The sequence below is a fragment of the Xiphias gladius genome, chromosome 3 (genome assembly GCF_016859285.1).
Source record: "Xiphias gladius isolate SHS-SW01 ecotype Sanya breed wild chromosome 3, ASM1685928v1, whole genome shotgun sequence".
NCBI classification, from domain to species: Eukaryota; Metazoa; Chordata; class Actinopteri; order Istiophoriformes; family Xiphiidae; genus Xiphias; species Xiphias gladius.
The window spans coordinates 3,301,129-3,321,490 of NC_053402.1; the positions used below are offsets into that span (position 1 = coordinate 3,301,129).

Here is a 20,362-nt window from a genome sequence, read left to right on the forward strand (position 1 = left end):
TCTACTGCTTCCCCAATCCCCCTAAGGGGGAATTGTTTAGAAAATCCTAAGATTACACCAATTAAATTCAGCTTACACAGCTTCTCTTGGCACATAATAAGAATATTTGAACTACTGTAAAAAAAATAATGCAGTTGTCACAGAAATAAGTTTCTTGTGTCTTTCCACATGTCAGTGCCAACTGTGTCAGGCCGTCATTTAACATTAACAAAGTGCCTTTATCATTTTTTTTAATAGCACCCAGAGAATGACTGTAGATTTGAGTGGGAGGTGCTCTCTCTATGGCTTGTAATTCTTCAATGTGGTATGTATGGCCAGAGGCTTTGTAGTGAGTGTTAAAGCGATACTGTTTGGTCAAACGACTATGAAAGGTTTCCTCTGGTCAATACCTTCCTTCTTCAAATGTCTTGTTTATCATTAATAAATAAAGTCACACTGACCAACGCGTGCATGTGTGTGTGTGAGTTGATATATAAGCACAGCTTTGCCTGTTATGTGTATGTGTGTATTTATCTGAAATTTGGGATGACACCTTTTTAGCTGTTACAGCTGTGGTTTGAGAAGACCAAGTTTAAGAAGACAGTATGCTGGAGTCCTCCTCTGATTAGCCTATACCTGCCTGAAAAAGACAAAAGGTTTGGTAGAACTTTTATGATCTGACCATTCTAGCTTTTATACTGACAGTATTAATCACGTTGGCGAGGTGTAGTGAGTGATTTCGGTGTGTGTAAGACCTCTACCCTGTCTCTTTGCATTTATCTTATAATCTCAAATATATTGTATATTTTCATGTAGATATACTTACAACTGTATACAAGTGTAAGTCAAATGATTTTTTTTTTATCACAAGAAGCCACACGGGTCATATCAAATACCATGGTGACCAAACCACTACAGCAGCCTGTGAGTAGACGGTGACAGTAACTGTACACGGCCAGGGGCCAGAATGATCTGCTATGCAGTGGTTCCAAACCTGTTTTTGCTTCACACCCTTTACAGAGAAACAATGCCTATTTACACCTCATCATAAGTAGGCCCCATATATTTATGTGCTGTGAGCATCAACCAAAGAATTATGTTTATAATATTATTATGTTTATATTTATTGGAATATTTAGGAATGTGCCACATGTTAAGAATTCAACTGAAATAATAAGTCTTATAACTAGACTTCGACACAGGCCCCCTTTAAAAGATAGGACCACAAGATTAATGTAGAGCCACCGTAAGGCTGTCATCATTTCAGTTAGTACTATGCTTTTCTCATGCAGATTACCAAACTAATTTACAAAGCATATTATCACAAACCAATTGCCACACATTGAAACTGGGCATCCAGGGGGTTTGGGATAAGACTGCCTTGGACAAGGCAAGCTCCACCTCATCACAGTGATGTGACTTGAGTCAGTCAAGCAGGATGATGACAGTGCTTAAACATTTCATCCTTCTACTTTCAACAGGCTGATATAATTTCCAAAATGATTTCAAGCCTAAAGTGCAACTGCCTTCTGTACACATTTCAGCCCTTCAGCACCACAATCTGAAAGTGCCAACAAACAATTGCTAGCAAAACAACTGCTCCCCAATCAAAACTGCTTTTTTTAGGTTAATTCAGCATTTCTTCACCTCCGGCTATGCTTTTACTTCATTGTCAGTACTTAGTGCCAGTGACCCAAATTAGCCACTTCAGCACTGGAGAGCAACACAGGGGAACAAACGGCACATATAAAGTATTTCATTTTTCATAGGACCGCTCTGTTAGCTGAAAGCTACACCCCATATCAGCTCTCTCAGCAATGTACAGCCCAGTGGCTCACTAACTGACAGGATTCATGCACTGTGAGCACTATACACATCAGGAATTCAACCAGGATCCTCCAACACCTAAAAGGGATCGAACAGCACCAAACTGAATTTACTGACTGAACCACATCTAGTCAATATTTTGAAGATACAAGATTTTTAAGGCCGATGCCCATTTCAGTATTTGTGGGTTTAAAAAAATCTGATAACAATATGCCATCCAATATAAATGTTTTAACAGAAAGACATAAAAAAGATTTTTATGTCTTTAAATGTCTTCACATTGGGGTAAAGTAAAGCACAGCTCACGTTTCTCTCTCGACCTCTAGCAAGAACAAGGCGTTATGTGTCATTCAGAGCCTCTCTTCTGATTAGCTGACAGTTTTGTCAGTGATGCAAAGCCAGGCCGACCACAGGTAACAGATTGTAGCCTACTACTGTAGCTTGGTAAAACTCACCAGTAAATGCAGATGGCAATAGTCAGTCAAAAACAGCATTAGTATAAATGAGCTAAAAAGACAATCAAATTCAGACTAAAATGCTCAGGCTGGATTTGGCGTGGTGCTTTACACTGGAGCTTTGGGCCTGGTCACAGTACAAACCCATGGATCATTTGGCGGCATCGTGGTTACTGTCCGCAGTGTTGCAGTGTCCAGGTCCAATGCAGAAGTGATGGAGCCCGCTGCCCCTGATTCCAGCTCACTCCCCTCAGCAGCTAGACCCTCAAGGCAGACCAGTACAGTGATAGTGTGCGTCAAGGCCAGCAAGGGTAGTGCGTGTGGCTGCAGAATCCAAGACCATGGGGGACATCAGGGAGGTGGGTGATCACGCAGTGGAAGACTGCATATGACAAATATGCTTTGCCTGGGCAGCAGCTACAGAGACAAAGCCGTCAAGCAGCTTATCCCTTTATTGGAACTCTGACTCCAAGCAGTGGATATTGTCCCTAACTTGTGAGTAAGCTAGTTTGAAGTCCACACAGCCATGATAATAACCGGTTTTCAGTCCAAGCGTAACTCAAACAACACGATTGATAAAATGGGAAATTCAAAACTGCAAGATAAGAGTAATCCAACAATCAGTAGACAAAATAGCGTTACAAAGATTAAAAGATGAAAAGATTGTTGGAGAAGCCAAACAAAACAAAATCAAAAAAAGTAATGTAAAAAAATAAAGCAGATTTCAGGTAAACACTTGGAGAAACCAAATCATGCAAGGTTTGATGATGAGCTGGGTGGGCTGTGTTGGGGGCATGGCTGAGAGAAGGGATTCTTTCGTTGTGACATCACAAAGTTACAGAAATCCTCACGGCTCATTTTTAGGCAGTTTCTGAATACGGGCTGTGTGCAGTTGTCTTGGGATTGAGCGTTTTGATACTTTCACAGTATTTATATAGCACCTAGACCTGCGTTATAATCAGAAAAGACATGGAAATCTCACTTTCTATCCAATTTGTATCAAATTCCAATACACGGACTCTAATGTTTAGCATTACATAATTTAGGCAAAATGACTGTAACACTATACGTTAACAGCTCATTAGCTAAATGGTAAATGGACTGCACTTGTATAGCGCTTTTTTAGTCCTACAGACCAATCAAAGCGCTTTATACTATTGCCAAATTCACCCATTCGCACACACATTCATACAGTGCTTTTTTTTCTATACATACAGCACTTTCTATAAACAAACACACACTTGCACACTGATGATACAGCAAAGACAATTTGGGGTTCAGTATCTTGCCCAAGGACACACTGCGACATGCGGACTGGAGGTGCCAGGGATGAAACCACATACCTTCCTGTTAGTGGAAGACCCGCTCTACCTCCTGAGCCACAGTAGCTGTCTTCTTCTGACAAGCCATGGCATTAGCTAGCTTCATGGCTTACTAATTTAGCAACAGATAAATTGTGTGTTTTATAGCTGCTGTCAGCGCTATACTGACAAGGGAGAAATGATAGGGCTGTTGTTCATTTACTGACCGGAAGTCTTACTGACTGTTTTACAAGTAAACATAAAATTGATTTTGTCAACGGACTATAGCCTATACCACACAACTACTTTGATCAGTTGCTAACAGTGAAGTTGCAGTGCTCTTTGGTGGAATAACTACATAATAGCGATACCAGTAATCAAGCACCTATCTTTGGCTTTCTAATTTCTTGTTTTTTCTGCATTTAAATCAGCAGATAAAATCTGTCCACCAATCTATTCGTTGGGCTCTAATTTCACCATGTTAGAAGATTTTCAAGGTGCTATCCCAATGTGACAAAAGGCATAAAATTTTTCTTCAATTGTGCTTATAACATGAAAATTAAGATATTCTAAGTTCTTCAAAGAGGCCCTCTAGGATGTCTTCAACTACGGTATGTTGTGATCGTGTTGCAATCTGGGGAATTCCTCTGCCCCACTTTTATTTTGAGTCTACTAATGCTGTTTCAAACTTATGTACATTGTACTTATGGTTTCTTGTACATTAGAAAAAACTTCCTGCCTGGAAAAAAAAATCAAAGAAAGAGTTAGAAATAACAAAGACTCTACAGTCATGCTGGCAGATCTGTGAGGCTGTACTAACTAGCATGCTAACATGCTCACAATGACAATGCTAACCTGCTCATTTTAAGCAGGTATAATGTTTACCATGTTTACCATCTCAGTTTAGCATGTTAGCATTATAAAATTCGCTAATAGCACTAAACACATAGTACAGCTGAGTCTGATGGGAATGTCATTAGTTTGGCAGGTATTTTGACATAAACCAAACTGCTGGACAGATTACAGTTTGAACTAATGATGGTTGCTCTATAGAAAGTGAAGGGATAACCAAAATTATTATAATTCATCTTAAGGGCTACATGAATGTGGGAACCAAATTTTAAGGCAGTCCAACAAATAGTTGTCAAGAAATTCTTTTTCAGAAAAAAAAAGTGTCAACTTCATGTTGGCACTACATGAAAGGTCAGTTTGTGCCAATCCCTCTGACAATTGCTGAGATATTTAAGTCTGGACCATATCAGTGGACTAACTAACCGACCAACATTGCCGTCTTTACAGCCACACAGCTAGCATAGCTATAAATAACATATAAAATCAAAATTTGGATACTAAGTGAAAGTTAAGATACAAAAAATAACATACTAAGTCATAATTTTGAGATACTAACTTAAAATGATTGGATAGCCTTTCCAAATTTTAACCAAGGTCAGATCATTTGATACTTGAGTCACAATTGAGAGCTTGAGATATGCAATATTTTGCTCTGGTCTTGTGAAGTGAAATGCTGATGAAGAAAACAAATTGGAAAACTTTATGATCTGAGACAAATCCAAAAGAAATGACTGACCTCATCAAAAAAAAAAAATCTCTTTTTACCTTTATTTGATAAGCGACCTCCTATAATAACGACTGTGGCATTTTTCTTACATTATGAAGCCATAAAAAGGGTACCCAGGGTCTGCCTGTGACTCCAGAGAAACCTTTTCGCATCCTGTTTCCTTTTCATTCTTTAAACCATCACCATTATCTTTCACTAATCTTAACCACATAGCATTAGTTGCCATAATCTTAACAAGAAATCAACTGAGAAGCAGCAACTCGTTATCCTAGAAGTTAAGGTCATATGGGGCGCAGCACATGATTTACATCCAGTACCAACGTTCAGTGTCAAAAAATGGTCTTTTTTCTAGAGTAGAACATATGCAGAAGCTTGATAAGTGAAAACAACAATTTGCAAAATCAACACTAGTAAACAGTGTTCAAAAACTGTGGCTGCATGCCTCCGAAACAAAGATAGTCTGTGTTAAAGTACAGATATACTCATGCATATAGAGCAGGTGCGGCAAATACTTCCAATTTCCAATTAATCTTCTTGTTTGCTGTTACCACGATCTGTTGCTAACCTTAACCATAAGGTATCTGGAGTGTGATATTGTAGAAAGAAAGGAATTTTAAAAGCACTGGCACTGAACTTTAAAAATGTTATAATTTGATGTGGTTTTGCAGAATCATCCAATAATTAGTTCTGGTGAAAGGGTTGCAAAGTCATGTCATTATTGATGGTTCAACCTTGAGCACTAATTAGTCTTAAAATGTGCACATCTGTTAGCATTTCTTGCATTCGTGAGAAATGCAGGGACAAGTAGAGAAGACAAGTCATCACACAGAAGATGGATTCCTTTGTTGATAATATCTTATGAACTGTCCAAAAAATGGCCAGCAACCAAGGTTCCTCTGAGATTGGAAGTTTAAGGCTTGTAATATTCTATATCTTTCTTACTGTCAACAAATCCCATGTGCAGAGCCAAACCAAACAAACAACTACTGTTTGTGTGTCAAAGCCGGTTATATCTTATTCCTCTGTGAAATAGAGCTATTTCCAAATAGCTCTATTGTTGTCCAAAATCTATAAAAACACATCAATGAACCACACTGTTACATTGAGTGATGTCCCTTCATTACCATGAACACACATACTGTAGTTAATTTTGACTCAGTCTCCCATACACCACCCTCCTGCCTCCAATACTCCCTAGAACACCAAATGTGGAATAGTTCTGGGATACCCCTGTTTGAGTAATGTTTGATAAAACTATAGTGGCCAACTGTTTTAGGAAATTGGTGAGGCTTTTTAGCAGGAACTATATATTTGGCACTTTTTTTTATAGATATGAGTCTTGGGTGTCACAGAAAGGGTAGAGAAGTAAGAATACTATATAGTTGGTTTTGATCTTTTCATGCGATTCGTTAACAAATACTGAAAGATGAGGAATAACGATTATTCTTTAAAGAGAGTTTCAGGAAGCTTTCTTGTTGCAATCTGAGCAGTTCCTTTTGTTTTTCTTCAAGGCCTGTTTGGCATTTAGAGTGTAAATACAGGCTCTAAAAAAGTGAGGAGGTACGGGTGGTCAAATGCAGACAGTATGGTAGAAGGAGATCAGCTACATTTGTCACCTCCTCCACACAGACACACACACACACACACACACTGCACAGCTCGTCACAGCAGATCATTTTGCAGTAATCTGCTGCATGTGTGAGTGTACTGTATATATCGAGGCTAGAGGCTTACTGCACATGCTGTTTTCTATGCTCAATTAGCTGCTTTTGCGCAAGTGTGTGAGTCTCAGCATCCAGCCAGTGTCTATGTGTGTGTGTGTGTGTGTGTAGTGTATGTGTGTAGGTATGTGTTCGCTGACTGTTATTGACCCCCTGCAAAGCGGGAGGACAGTGGAGATCACTCAGAGGTTAAATCCTTTATTTCTTGACATGTCATCAAATATAGTATGGTCTCCCTCTTTCTCTCTCTGTATCCTCTCCTCTAACATTCACCCTTCTCCCTCTCTCTCTCTCTGTCTCTCTCTCCTGCAATGGGTGACACATAGAGAAAGAAATCTCTGTCGCAGCATTATCCACAGAGGGGGAAGGGGGACCCTGGTGGATATAATGCCTATAGCGCAACAAAGCCACCAGAGAGGGAGGGGGAGAGAGAGGGGTGATAAAGATTTTAAAAACCAGGAAGAAAGACAATGAAAATGTCCAGAGAGATTGAGATAGGAAGAGAGATTCTGAAAGATTTTGAAACAACTAAAGTGTGTATGTGATTAACTGTTATCATCTGGTTGTCATTATTTTTGCTGCAGAAGTATCGAGATCGTACAGTGACATTACAATCTAGCGCTGTGCTCCATACTAAAGGTTGGAAGCAACGTACCCACTCTATAAATAATACTGGCTAAGTCATTGCTTTTGGGTGAATTGGTTAATAAACGGTGCCAATTTCCACCCACTGACCACCTGTCTCACCTTAGATCTTAAAGGAATAGTTCAAAATTTTGGGTATTACACCTCTTACAATTAATGAGGTTGATTTGGTCAAGTTTGCATTTGTACTACTAACACCCATAGTGGCAGAAGCTGGACAATTCATCCATTTATTCATTGCTACCTATTTTATCCATTACTTTTAGTTACAGTATACAACAACACTGAGCACACCCCTGTGCAATATCAAAAGAAACATTTAATGATTCAAAACTATGTCATCTCACAATAATTGTATTATTTTTCATTGTTGAATTGTAGGGCATTTGATCTTATGTATAATAAAAACAAAACAGGTTAGATAGACAACATTGAAAAAATCCTAGTCTGTGAAGTGAGCACACCTGTGACAGATGCAATGAAAGTGATTAGGCCTGTGATTTCCGATTAAGACCAGATGTATGAACAAGATTATAAAATATCGGTGAACACCACAGCTTCCTCAATTTTGGGCTGGGCTGTGTCTAATGAAATAAGGCTCCCTGTTAAGGAATCGCCTGAACAAGTAAAACACCGGATTTTGATACTTCATAAAGAAGGGAGAGGGTACAAGAGCATCAGTAGGCCACTGATTTTAAGCCGAAACACAAGCTGCAGCAGTACTATAGGAAGAGCCATACTGCCACTAACAGAAGGCGCACTGAAGAATTTTCCAACATGAGGATCCCAAACACACTGCAGAAATCACACAAGTATGTCCCCTGACTTAAATCCAATGGAACATCTTTGGAGTATTTTAAAGTGGAAGGTGGAGCAACAAACCCCTCCAGCAAAGAGCAGCTGAAAAGAATCATATGTGAAGAAGCAGAATATCTCTCCACAGATTCGTGAAGACTGTTATCATCCATAGCCCAGGGATCAATGCTCTCATCAAAAATAAAGGCAGACATACAATTTTTTTAAAAATAAAAGAAGGAAATCTTTTGTTGCAGTTGGTTCTTAAATATGGACCTTTCATTATAGTTTAATTAGTCAAATATTTCTGTTTTTCAGATTAATTGGCTTCACTCTTCTTGGGCTTTGGCTAAAAACAAATAAAATTTTATCTGTTTTTAGCCAAAACAAATACAAGGATTTGTATTTGTTTTGTATTTGAATGGATAGGATTTGTAATTACTTAACATTTTAGTGCTACTGACCAGGGGTGTACTCAGTTTTGTTGTATGCTCTAAGTATATCACCTGTTCAACCGTTACTTTTACTTAACTATTATAACTGTACATTAATTTTTAAAATTACAGGTTATCACTTAGTTTTACAATAATTCTAATAATAATAAACTTTATTCGTATAGCACCTATCATACAAACGATGCAGCTCAAAATGCTTCGCGATAAAAAAATTACATGCACCTAGTGCTTAACATGAAAATAGACATAGAATGAACATAAAAACAGGGATAAAATGCCATAATAAATGTAACATAGGACTGAAAATAAACCCATCGTGCCATTAGCTATATCACTTATCCTGTGAGGGGTCATGGGGAGGCTCGAGCCAATCCCAGTTGATATTGATATTATATTGAAATTTAGACTCGCCAGTGGACCTAACGCACATGTCTTTGGACTGTGAGAGGAAACCGGAGTACCCAGAGGAAGCCCACGCAGGCACAGGGAGAACATGCAAACTCCACAGAGAAAGGCCCCGGCCATACCAGGGTTCAAGCCCACAAAGTTTTGCTTTTGCAGCGACTCCACCACAGTGCTGCCCTTAATATAAAACCCACTTTATAATAATGATAAAAATAATATAAAGACAGATATGAAATTAGAATGTATAGAATGCTTTATAGAATATTTTAGCTAAATATTTTTGGCTGTTTAGAAATTACTTTTAGCTAACTATTTCCACCATTTGTGACTTACTTTTAGTCTGTGAAGATTCTCAGTCATCCAGGTCACGGTATTCTGTAAGTGCTATGCGAAAGCAGCTGGACTTGCTTGAAGTTCTTGAAGATGTTTCGCCTCTCATCCGAAAAGGCTTCTTCAGTTCTAACTGACTAGTGGAGAGTTCCAGGTAAATATCCTCCGGTGAGATCAGCAACGAAAGTGAGTCACTGAGGTCACATGATTCGTTGACCCTCCCGGTCATCATGTGAGTCGTTAGGATCACATGGGTCAAGGTGTGGATGGGTGCTAACACCTTGAGGGTTGTTAGCGTGACAAGTGAATCGTTCACCCACCCTGCCATCAAGTGATTGGATGTAAGTGCCTTCAGGTTGCTAGTGCTGGAATGGTAGGCCACCTGTAGCTTACATCGCTTGCATACAACTTTATCTCGAGGTTCCATCTACAGACTGAAATCCGAAGTATTTCCAAACAGGGCTTTTTAGATTTCTCAGAGTGCAAATAACTCTCTCTGTGGCCGAGTTGGGTTATGAACTCTCTGCCATCATTACCACACGGTAGTTGTTGAGTTACTCACTCGTTTCAGCTTGACCTACATTTAATTTTCAATCTATGAAAGTGACGTTGTGTGACTCATGTCTGTTATGCTGTGAATTCAGTGCAGCACCCCAAGTCCAAGCTAAAACTTGGACTAAGATCGAAGGCTTAGCTAAAACTAAGATCGAAGGCTGCTTGTTTTTCACAGTCAAATATTAATTTTCACAATCGAATGTCTGTTTTTTTGTTACACTTCAAATATATAAAACAAAATTAGAATATTCGTTGACAGCCCAAATACATATTTTTAAATAATTTTTCAAATTAGCTAAAATACTCCACAATCTCTCCATCTACTCCCAGCAACTACAGAAGTACCCTAGAACAAGGGTAGGAGGGTAAGTTTATTCGGTCAATCAAATGCAAGTTAATTGTATAAAAGGTGCTGTGTATGACTGGGGAAAATATTTGGTATGTTTAAATGCAAAGGGGAGATTAATGAATTCTGACAAGAAAAGGAGAAAAGAAAGAGGGAAGAGAGAATAAGTAAATAATAATAATAATAATAATAATAATAATAGTAATTATTATTATTATTATTATTATTATTGTTGTTGTTGTTGTTGTTGTTGTTGTTGTTGTTATTATAACAGTGAAATTGGGAGGTGGGCATGCCGAAGGGAAGGCAGTGGGGGGCAGGATGGCAGAGTCCACCCCTGAAATGTAATCATTTATCCATCATCATTTATCCATATTATTGTGAGTTATTGATTCTGAAAGAACTCGAGCGTTTTAGGAGCGTTATTGCAATGAAGAAGACCTTGACCTGTCAGAGGGGGACTAGTCCACTGTTTAACTCCCCCTGGACTTCCCCCAGACCTTTTGGAGGGAGCTGGTCCGTCATTAGTAGCGTTTGTTTATTTTGTTTTGTTACTCCAAACAACCAGCCTTTTTTTGTTTCTTTTCTTTCATTTTTTTCCCTTTTTTTTCCTTTTTTCTGTTTTGTTTGTAAAATGTAATTAATTATTTATATGTATTGTTATTTAATGATGATGGTAGGCTGCTCATAATACAGTTACAGTAATATTACTATTACTACCATCACCACCACGATCATCACCATTACAATCACCACTTTCACTTCTATACTAACAGCAATTATTTTATATTATATTTGTCTTATTATATATCACTAATAGTCACTCATCATCATCAGTTAATTCAGATTCTAAATGAGAGAGAGGGGGGAAATGTTAATAATAACAATAATAACAGGCCACAGCTACCAGTGGTAATAGTGCTAATAGTGGTACTGCCAGTAATAAGATATACAGTTAGGTACGTAAATATTTGGAGAATGACACCATTGTAATTTTGCCTCTGCACACCACCGCAATGGATTTGAAACGAAACCATCAAGTGTATACTTTCAGCTTTAATTCAAGGAGTTTAACAAAAATATCTCATGAACCGTTAAGGAATTACAGCCATTTTTATACATAGTCCTCATTTTCAGAGGCTCAAAAGCAATTGGACAAGTCAACATAATTATAAATATAAGGATTATTTTTAATACTTGGATGCAAATCCTCTGTAGTCAGTGACTAAGTCTGGAACCCTATGGACACCACCAACTTTTGTGTTTCCTCCCTTGAGATGTTTTGCCTTTACAGCAGCCACCTTCAGTTGCCGCTTGTTTGTAGGTCTTTTTGCCCTCAGTTTTGTCTTCCGTAAGTGAAAAGCATGCTCGATTGGATTGAGGTCAGGTGTCTGACTTGGCCATTGAAGAATATTCCATTTCTTTGCCTTGAGAAGCTCTTGGGTTGCTTTCGCAGTATGTTTTGGGTCATTATCCATCTGTACTGTGAAGCACTGTCCTAACAGTTTTGCAGAATTTGGCTGAATCTGAGCAGATAGTATAATTCTATTCATCCTGCTGCTTCTATCAGCAGTCACATTATCAATAAACACCAGTGACCGAGTTCCATTGGCAGCCATACATGCCCATGCCATAACACTACCTCCGCCATGTTTTACAGATGATGTGGTATAATTTGGATCATGAGCCGTTCCTTTCCCTCTCCATACTCTTCTCTTCCCATCATTATGGCACAAGTTAATCTTGTTTTTTTCTCTATCCAAAAAATCTTGCTACAGAGCTAGGCAGGCTTTTTCGAGGGTTTCTGGCATAGTAACTTACGTACTTAGAGCTTTCCACTTGTGATTGGATCACCTGAGATGCATGTTAATGCCTTCCTTTTCCCAAGTAATTGTACTACACATTTTTCAAAACTGTTTTCATTGATATTTTGGCCACTTGGGGGCAGTGTCACAAGCTGCAAACACAACATTTACATATTATCACAATAAAATGTTGCAGCAAATGATAGCAAACAGTTGCCTCTTTGCACATCCTGTGGAGCAACATTATCATTATCATTTGGAGTCCTGTTTGTGTCAGCCTGATGAGTCCAATATTCACCCTCCTTGGCTCTGTTTTGCTCTGCAACAACTCTTGAGACAAATAGATGTCTCTGTGGCTGTTAAATTCTCCACCTTGTTCCTCAGCTAGTCTCTAACTCTGTCTGTCTGCTCTTTGGTGCTGAGAAGGCAGTGTACAGTGGTTTTATCAGAGCTCTTTAGCTGAAAACAAATGCCTGCTGCTGTTGGAAACCAGGTTAATGAGAACAGAGCATGCGGGTTGTAAAACCAAAACAATAAGCTAAAAGAGGCTAAAACATTCTACCACTGAGGGGAATGGCAGAGTTGGTTATTATTCACCTCTATATTTATACATATTCATTCAATTCATTGTTAATATAAAAGATAGTGATTAGAGCAGCTTCAAGTAAACATAACATTTCTTGTGTAGTATTGTATATCCACCACTTTAAATGCTGATACCCATAAATCTTTTTGATTTTAACTCCAAAGAATGCTATGAATTTTATCTGTTTATTTGGTACTTTCTGCACCTTCTACATATGTGTCTAGCTTTATGGAATCTTTCGTTGATCCAATTATCTTATATTTTAATACAGATAATATATATTAAACTACCTAAGTGGTCAGTATTAATGAAGCTACCATATATGCTAACAGGACCGAAATTAGTTTATTTTCTGCCTGCCCATATGGCGGCTGTTAGAGGCTGTGACGTTACCTCCAGAGCCTAGTTGTTATACTCCAGCATGACATTACAGATAATATTGATGAACCCAAATAACTCTCATGTGCGATCAAGTCTCCGAAAATGAGGTCAAATGGCTTTCTCTAACAGTGCGACAGTGGACTTGTCTGTATTAGTACAGTTAGTGTGTGTATGTGTAGAGTCTAGGTGTGTATGTGTGTGTGTGTCATTGTGTCGGTATTTGTTTCTCTCCTTGAGGAACTGGGAATTGCCATTACACCCTGCTGCGTGAGGAGGGAGACAGATGCTGAAAGAAAGGAGGAATGTGTGTGTGGGACGGTTTTGCTTACAAAGGAACACCATTCAGCTGAGACATCCACCTGAATGAGGCAAGCTGAGACGTACGACACGATCGATAAACGGATACGAGCATCCCAGCCTGCCGAGCTCAGCAGAAAAAAAAAAGAGAGGCAGCGTTAACAAAAAAACAACAACAAAAACTCTGAATTTATTCCCCCACACTATCCCCCCTAACCTACACCCCCCTCGTGTCTCTGTGTTTCTATCCCTCCTTCTCTGCAGCAGACTTGCGCGCAGTCAGCTACTACGGGGACTGCAGTGTTACGCTATAGCACAAGCGGAGAGCGCGGTGCTGGCGGGGAGGGGGGCGAATAGCGATAATAAGCAATCCAGCACTCAGCACTGAAATCGTGGTAATAAAGCAGCACGAGCTGTCAGTGGTGATGACGGGGACAAAAAGGAATGGGGAGGAGGACTGTACATACTGTAGAGTAGAGGAGGCGGAAAACCTGATGCCTTTGCAAAGATGTTACACATACTTGATGAAGGAATTGAACTAGCGATCCGGTCCTTCAGTTTCCATTGCTTGCATGTCCTTCTTATTTACCCGAGACATAGGCAGGGACGATCTCCACCGAGCTAAAACCGAGCTGGCCACCTGACCTCTGCCTACCTGAGAACTGCTGCTGCCGCTGCACTGGCCTTCCCCCACCACCCCTTCCAACCTATCTTTATGTCACCGCGTTGGCACGGAAACTATTGACTGCAACATTTTCAAAGTCACCTCAGTTGTCATACTGATACCCCCCCCAACACCGTTCAATTTGTCTTTTTTTACTGTCACCCCCCTTTGGTTCTTCGATCTCTTGTTTGGCTGCCATTTAATTTTCTGACCTGTCCAGTTTTATGCATGAAAAAGCTGCACAAGGCAAGATTTTTGGGTCAAAGAACATCCAAGTTAAATGCATCTGCAGCAAAGAAGACTGTCCTAAATACTGCAGATTCACACTTGCTGTCACATTTTTCTGTATCTCTTATTCATTTAGTATAATTCGGTATAAAACAGAAATCTCAACTTTTTTTTGAGTACATCACCCCATGTGATGAGCTAACATGCTTCAGGGACCTAATGGAAAATACCAGCACCCCCAGCTGCACATTTGTAACTCCACCTTTACATGACAAGTACGTGTGCAAACATACATTCAAGGAATTTAGCCTGCTAAGAATATCTGCAAGCCAATTGTGGTTCTTCACTTTTGCTGTACGAAAATTGAAGTACTCATACACATGTTCTTTGTAAGGCTGACCTCGTTCTTTTTTCCCTCAAACTTTGTGTATTGATAGGGGTTAGGGATTCTTGTCCAGGATTAAATTAGCAGTTATAATGGGAAGGCAAGTGCTAGAGAAAATCATTTCTGGCACAGGCATATTTGAGACCCATACAAAAATCAACAAAATATCACAGAATCTGCTGCTAAAGTACAGACTGCTTGAAGATGTACTACTTCAAATGCACATTGGAAGAAAAAAACAGGGCATGTGATACATCAGTATCGCCGGATTCTCTGGACATCACCAGACCCAATGGACATCACCAGATGCATTTCAGCTGTATCAGTTGTCCATCTCAGGGCTGGCCATTCCTCTCCGCAGAACTTAGATAAAGTTTCATTATGCAAAAACCTAAAATACATTACATTTCAATGTTTTTTGTTTTTTTATCAACATTCTCTTTTCTACAATATCTACACATGGAAACTACAGTATGCTTAAAGTTAGGGAAAGATAATGGTTACAGTTAATAAAAATGCAAATGTAATCTGCAGGTCTGTCACAGCACACAAACTGCAGTCCCCTGCATGAAAGTCAGACATGCTATGCACCCATCGACACCCTTACTTTACACTTTGCTAAATAAAGGGCAAACTGCTTCCTGCATCTTTAACCTTGGCATTGGATATAAATGTCAGTTGCAGAATCATCCTATATGGACATAATCTCTAGGGATACTGGAGAGGAACATGCTTCTCCACACTGCATGTTTTTACACTTGTATGTATTTTGAGCATTACATTTACATCTTTTTTTTTTTCATTGCTAGCCCACCTTTCGTATAGTAGTTGGATCAACCATCAGCTTGCTTAAGTCTTAGCTCCACATGATGCATTGTTGTGATTTGGGTTGTGTGCCTGTCAGCTTTTCTGAGAACCTCTGCAATCTATAGTTACCTCTAATACTGTTCTTTGCGTAGACCCACAAAAATGTTCATGTGTATCTTTGTATAACCCCAGCTCCAGCTTCACATGTGTTTGATGGAACAGATGCACTTCAATTTTAATCAGTGGATCTAGTCACACATTGGCTCACACTTTCTCAGTTACTTTGACCCAATGCATTTTTTTGGGAGTCTGTTTTCTTCTGACTTACGCATGCAGCAATACTGATTTTGTACTGGGCTGTGAGTACTTTTCAAAATGCAGCCAAAGTATCACACTGACAGAGGACTCCTGGTGCTTCTAACCTGATGCTTTCACTACGCTGCCAGTGTAGAAAATGTGTAGAGTTGTGACAAGGATTGTCTAAAGGGCAGGATTTACTACAAAATGGATGCAGACTGTTCCTGTGTGCAGTCTTCTTGGTTGCAAATTTTGGGCCTCTGTGGATATTAGCTTGAATTATGCTTCTCTGGGCAGCACATAGGCAAATTTGCATGAGGGTCGCTCACAGATGTTTACATGGCGATCTCTTTTATATTCGTATGTAGTGCATTTATGTTTGTTTTCATCTCCTTTGCCTCCAGAAAGGAGTTGAATCAACCAATCAGTTTGCTTGAAACGCATGTCCACAAGACACGTTGTTTAGATTTCAAAGGTGTGTGTGTCAGCTTGTCAGCATTACCAATACAATCCATCTCTACATTGGTTTGCAGATATTTTTTTAATGGTTCTCCGGAAAATAATAATTCCAGCTTTAGGCAGATGGTTAAATGTACTTGACATCTATTCTCACATTTTGGGTGTAGCTCCTTGTATCTACAGTTTTGCATGTGCATGCATTTCTGCTATTGCCTGTGTGTATTCACACCTCCCTACAGTACATGTGCACATGTCTGATTGTATGTGCTTCTGTGTGTGTGTGTGTGTGTGTGTGTGTGTGTGTGTGTGTGTGTGTGTGTGTGTGTGTGTGTGTGTGGGTGTGTGTGTGTGAGAGAGAGAGAGAGAGAGAGGGAGTGAGAGAGAGTGTATGTGGTATCTGTGACTCTGACTGTGTGTCTTTGTCATAAGTCACAGAGAGTGACTGAGTCAATATGCTGTCTCAGTGCATATAGCAGAGTCCACAGAAAGTACACCTCAACACACAGTGATTCAAGTCAGCACTGGCCTCTTGCTCTGCAAATGGCCATAGATTTTTAGAGACATTAAGCAGAGGAAGGCAGAGGGAGATCCAGGTCAGAGGTGAGAACCCTAGAAACTTTTCATTTTCCTCCTGATTGCCAAGAACTGGCTATTTATTCTTTGGGTAACAGCAATTAACAGCACAAAATCATGAATTAAAGCACCAATCCTCTTCCTGTACAAAGAAAAGTGGCATAACTAAAAACAGTGATAACACTATGATTTTACACATATGGTATTGCAACTAGCCAGAGAGAACTATGATTCTGAACAATTCAGCAAAACCTCTGCCTGGTTTCAACAGTAACATTTTTTGATGTCCAATACCAAAGTTTTAAAAATTCTCACTCTCTACAATATCTGTGTATAGCAACTACAGTATTTAAAAGCTGAACATTAAAAGGAACTTTTTGGACTGAATACATGAGCAAAAAGATTGTTCTTGGAGTATTAATACAGTTGATTTTTGCAGAAATACACATATTGTGTGCAAAAACTAACCAAAACTCTAAGGTATATTCCATTCACTGACCCCCCCCAACTATGGTAGCAGTTTCCACAGCAAGTATAAAAAGCAGAACACTGGCTGAGCTGCTTTATTCTAGAGGGAATATAATCACAGTTATCAGGGTAGCTAATACCAAAATATTTTTGGTATCAAAAATTTAAAAATAAGTGACTAATGACTCTATCATTGGCAGACTCTACCCATACGAGGCCAGCTGGAGCCTCAGGTCCAGGAGGCTTGCACGTTACCCATGGTTCAAACTGGTAAGGCTTGGGACCTCTGATATCTACTGGCTCATTATTGTCAGGGATGAGGGGATATTGGTGGAGAAAGGTCTTCCACCTTGTATGATCCTAAGAGTGGTCACTATCCAAGCTATCCTAAAAGTGGCTGATGAGATAGTGATGTCACTGCATCAATATGTCCCTTTCTCTTGATGTGTAGAGAGCTGTGCCTGCAAAGGGAAAGCCAGACCTTACACTCACAGGGCAATACTGGTGACTCTCTTCTATGGAAAGTAGCTATGTTTTGTCCAAAAAAAAGTCACTACATCTGTCGCTAGGGGCACATTTGACAAGACGAGCAAAAGCGGATGGGGAAATTCTCAACAACTACTCAGTCACTCGGCATTCCTTTGACCAATGGTGCAACTTAATCACTTACTTACTAACTCACTCATTCACTCACTCAGTCATGGACTTTCACGTTTGTAAGGCTGACCTCGCTGTTGCAGTCCAGCCAAAAGAGATAAGCTAATACCAACGAGTTCTGATGGATGCTAGAGGAAAAGTACTGTTTTATGGCACAACAATGTTTGCTCCATCATGCGCCTAAATACACATATCCAAACACACATTCAAGTCTCCAGACTAACCAGTGCTACCAACTTTCTAAGTTGGTCGCAAAAAAAAGCCTGCAACCGAATCATGTGCTGGTGCGACCACTATCCCTGCCTGCACCTTCACTCTCATCATCAGTTGTGTCTGAGCTGGGACCTCTCGTTGGCTCTCCCTCTCCACCAGCCTCCTCCTCTCCCCCCGCATTTTAAAATAATCAGCTATAGGCTGCTTCATCTTTGGAATACAGTAACAGCTAAATGGATTGTTTCACGCGTTTCATCACTGATGATGAAACAGGGATGCAGGCAGGGAGAGACCAACTAAGCCAGTGGAAAAGAAGAAGTCCGTCTTTCAACAACAATGGCTATCACAGTACCCATCCCAGAGGGGCACCAAAACAGCCTAATGATCATCATGTACTTGCACGAATGCAACCACATGAAATTTTAACTCGCTCACCCTCAAAAAATGGTTGCATATGCAACCATTTTGGTCATAGTCCAAAATGGTTACATATGCGTAGTCTGGAGCTCTGTCACATGGTGTCTCTGTCCTATAAATGTATTCGCCAGCACCTGCCAGCACACATAAGACACACACTCATGAGTAAACACAAATACATTCAGGTGCCTTTATGCACGTGTTCAAATCCACACACACACACACACATACACACAAAAAAAAGCAACCTATCGGATAAAATGTGAGATTGCTGCTGCTTACAGGATTTTATTTCTGTTTGATCAATGGTATATTGGATAAAAGAGAAACCAGATGAATGGATGCAGAGCCACCTGCTACCCTTTAAATTTCCAATTTCATTGACTAAGTAATTAAGTTAATTATTGAACTGTAGCAACACTTACATTGAATGTGGACTGATCACGGAGAGAACTGGATCCCAAATTGGGGTAATGTTCAAACTGCTCAGTATTTTATCGGGGAAATGGTTTGGCACAAACATGTAGGCACTGGGGTGAGGGGCAGAAAGAGAGGGAGAAAGAGGGAGAAGGATGGACTTATGCACACTGAAAATGGGCATCAGTAGTGGCTAAATCTTCACACAACGATACCTATGTGAGAGATTAAAGGGAAAGAACAGCGGTGGGGTAAAAAAGCTGAGAGGAGCAAAGTGATGAACATGTATTTTCGTGTATTTTTGTGTACTTTTTGACAACCTTCCACTCCTCCAGAAAAGCTTAAGGAATAACTTTATGTGCAACAATGCGCAGTGGCCAAAACATTGCCAAACCTGGATATGCTAGCGGAGAAATAACAAGAAAGACAAAAGAAAAGAAAGAAAGAAAGAAAGATTTAGAGATATAGAATAGATTAGACACCTCTCTGGCCACTCACCCGAGCGTATTTGGACGAGTAGGGGTCCTCGAACAGTGCCCACATCTTGGGCTGCCACACCTCCCACCACGTCGCCCTGCGGCCGTCCTCCTGCATGCACAGCCGCTTCAGGTCGCCGTCTGCCCCGCCGGTGAGCGCCGGATCATCCTCGGGTGCGTCAGGCTCGGGGGTCTCGAAGCTGTCCAGGGCTTCCTCGGCGTCGCGGTGCTGCCGGTAGTTCATCCAGCAGCACGCCTCCACGTCCGTCTCATCAATGCCCCAGAAGGCGAGCTCTTCCTCGAAGAGTGGCCCACATACATCGTTGGGGCAGTGGAGTTTACCGGTGCGGTAGTAGTTGAGGATGAAGGCGAAAGTGGCCGGGTGGCGGTCGAAAAAGAACTCGTCAGACTTGGGGTCGTAGTCGAAGTTGCTATAGGCGTCGGGCTCAGTCAGCCAAGACAAGCGCGTCCCCGGTAGCGTCTTCAAGGTGCTCCGGTAGGTCTCGTGTCGGATCCCGCCGCAGTTGATCACGATCTTCTCGCTATCTGACGCCGAGCAAGTCATGGCTGCGCTGGAGCATGCTTCGGTCGGTGCGCCCGACTGCTGCTGCGGCTACTGCACTTCCCCATCTACCACCGGTGCCCGCTCTGTACGTTACTGTTATACCGTCCCGACAAGTAGTCACAGGATCAACTAAGAGGAGGAGAGAGCAGGACAGGAAGGAGGAGTGTGCCTGTTAGTTAGAGAGAGAGACGGAGAGAAATCGAGAGAGAGAGTCAGCAAGTGTGCGTATGACAGAGAGAGAGAGAATATGCGGGATGCGGATTTTATGAATCAA

At 40.5% G+C, this 20,362-nt stretch overlaps 1 protein-coding gene across 2 annotated transcripts in view; it reads right to left on the reverse strand.

Moving 5' to 3' along the window:
- The window catches only part of LOC120788350 (potassium voltage-gated channel subfamily C member 1-like), a 78,601-nt gene extending 58,482 nt beyond the window's left edge, over nt 1-20,119 (reverse strand). For both annotated transcript variants that reach the window (XM_040124102.1, XM_040124103.1), the window contains exon 1: nt 19,546-20,119. In XM_040124102.1, the coding sequence (XP_039980036.1) occupies nt 19,546-20,088 (543 nt within the window). In that variant the 5' untranslated portion in view covers nt 20,089-20,119. The remainder of the gene's footprint in view (nt 1-19,545) is intronic.
- Between the last annotated feature and the right edge of the window lie 243 nt (nt 20,120-20,362).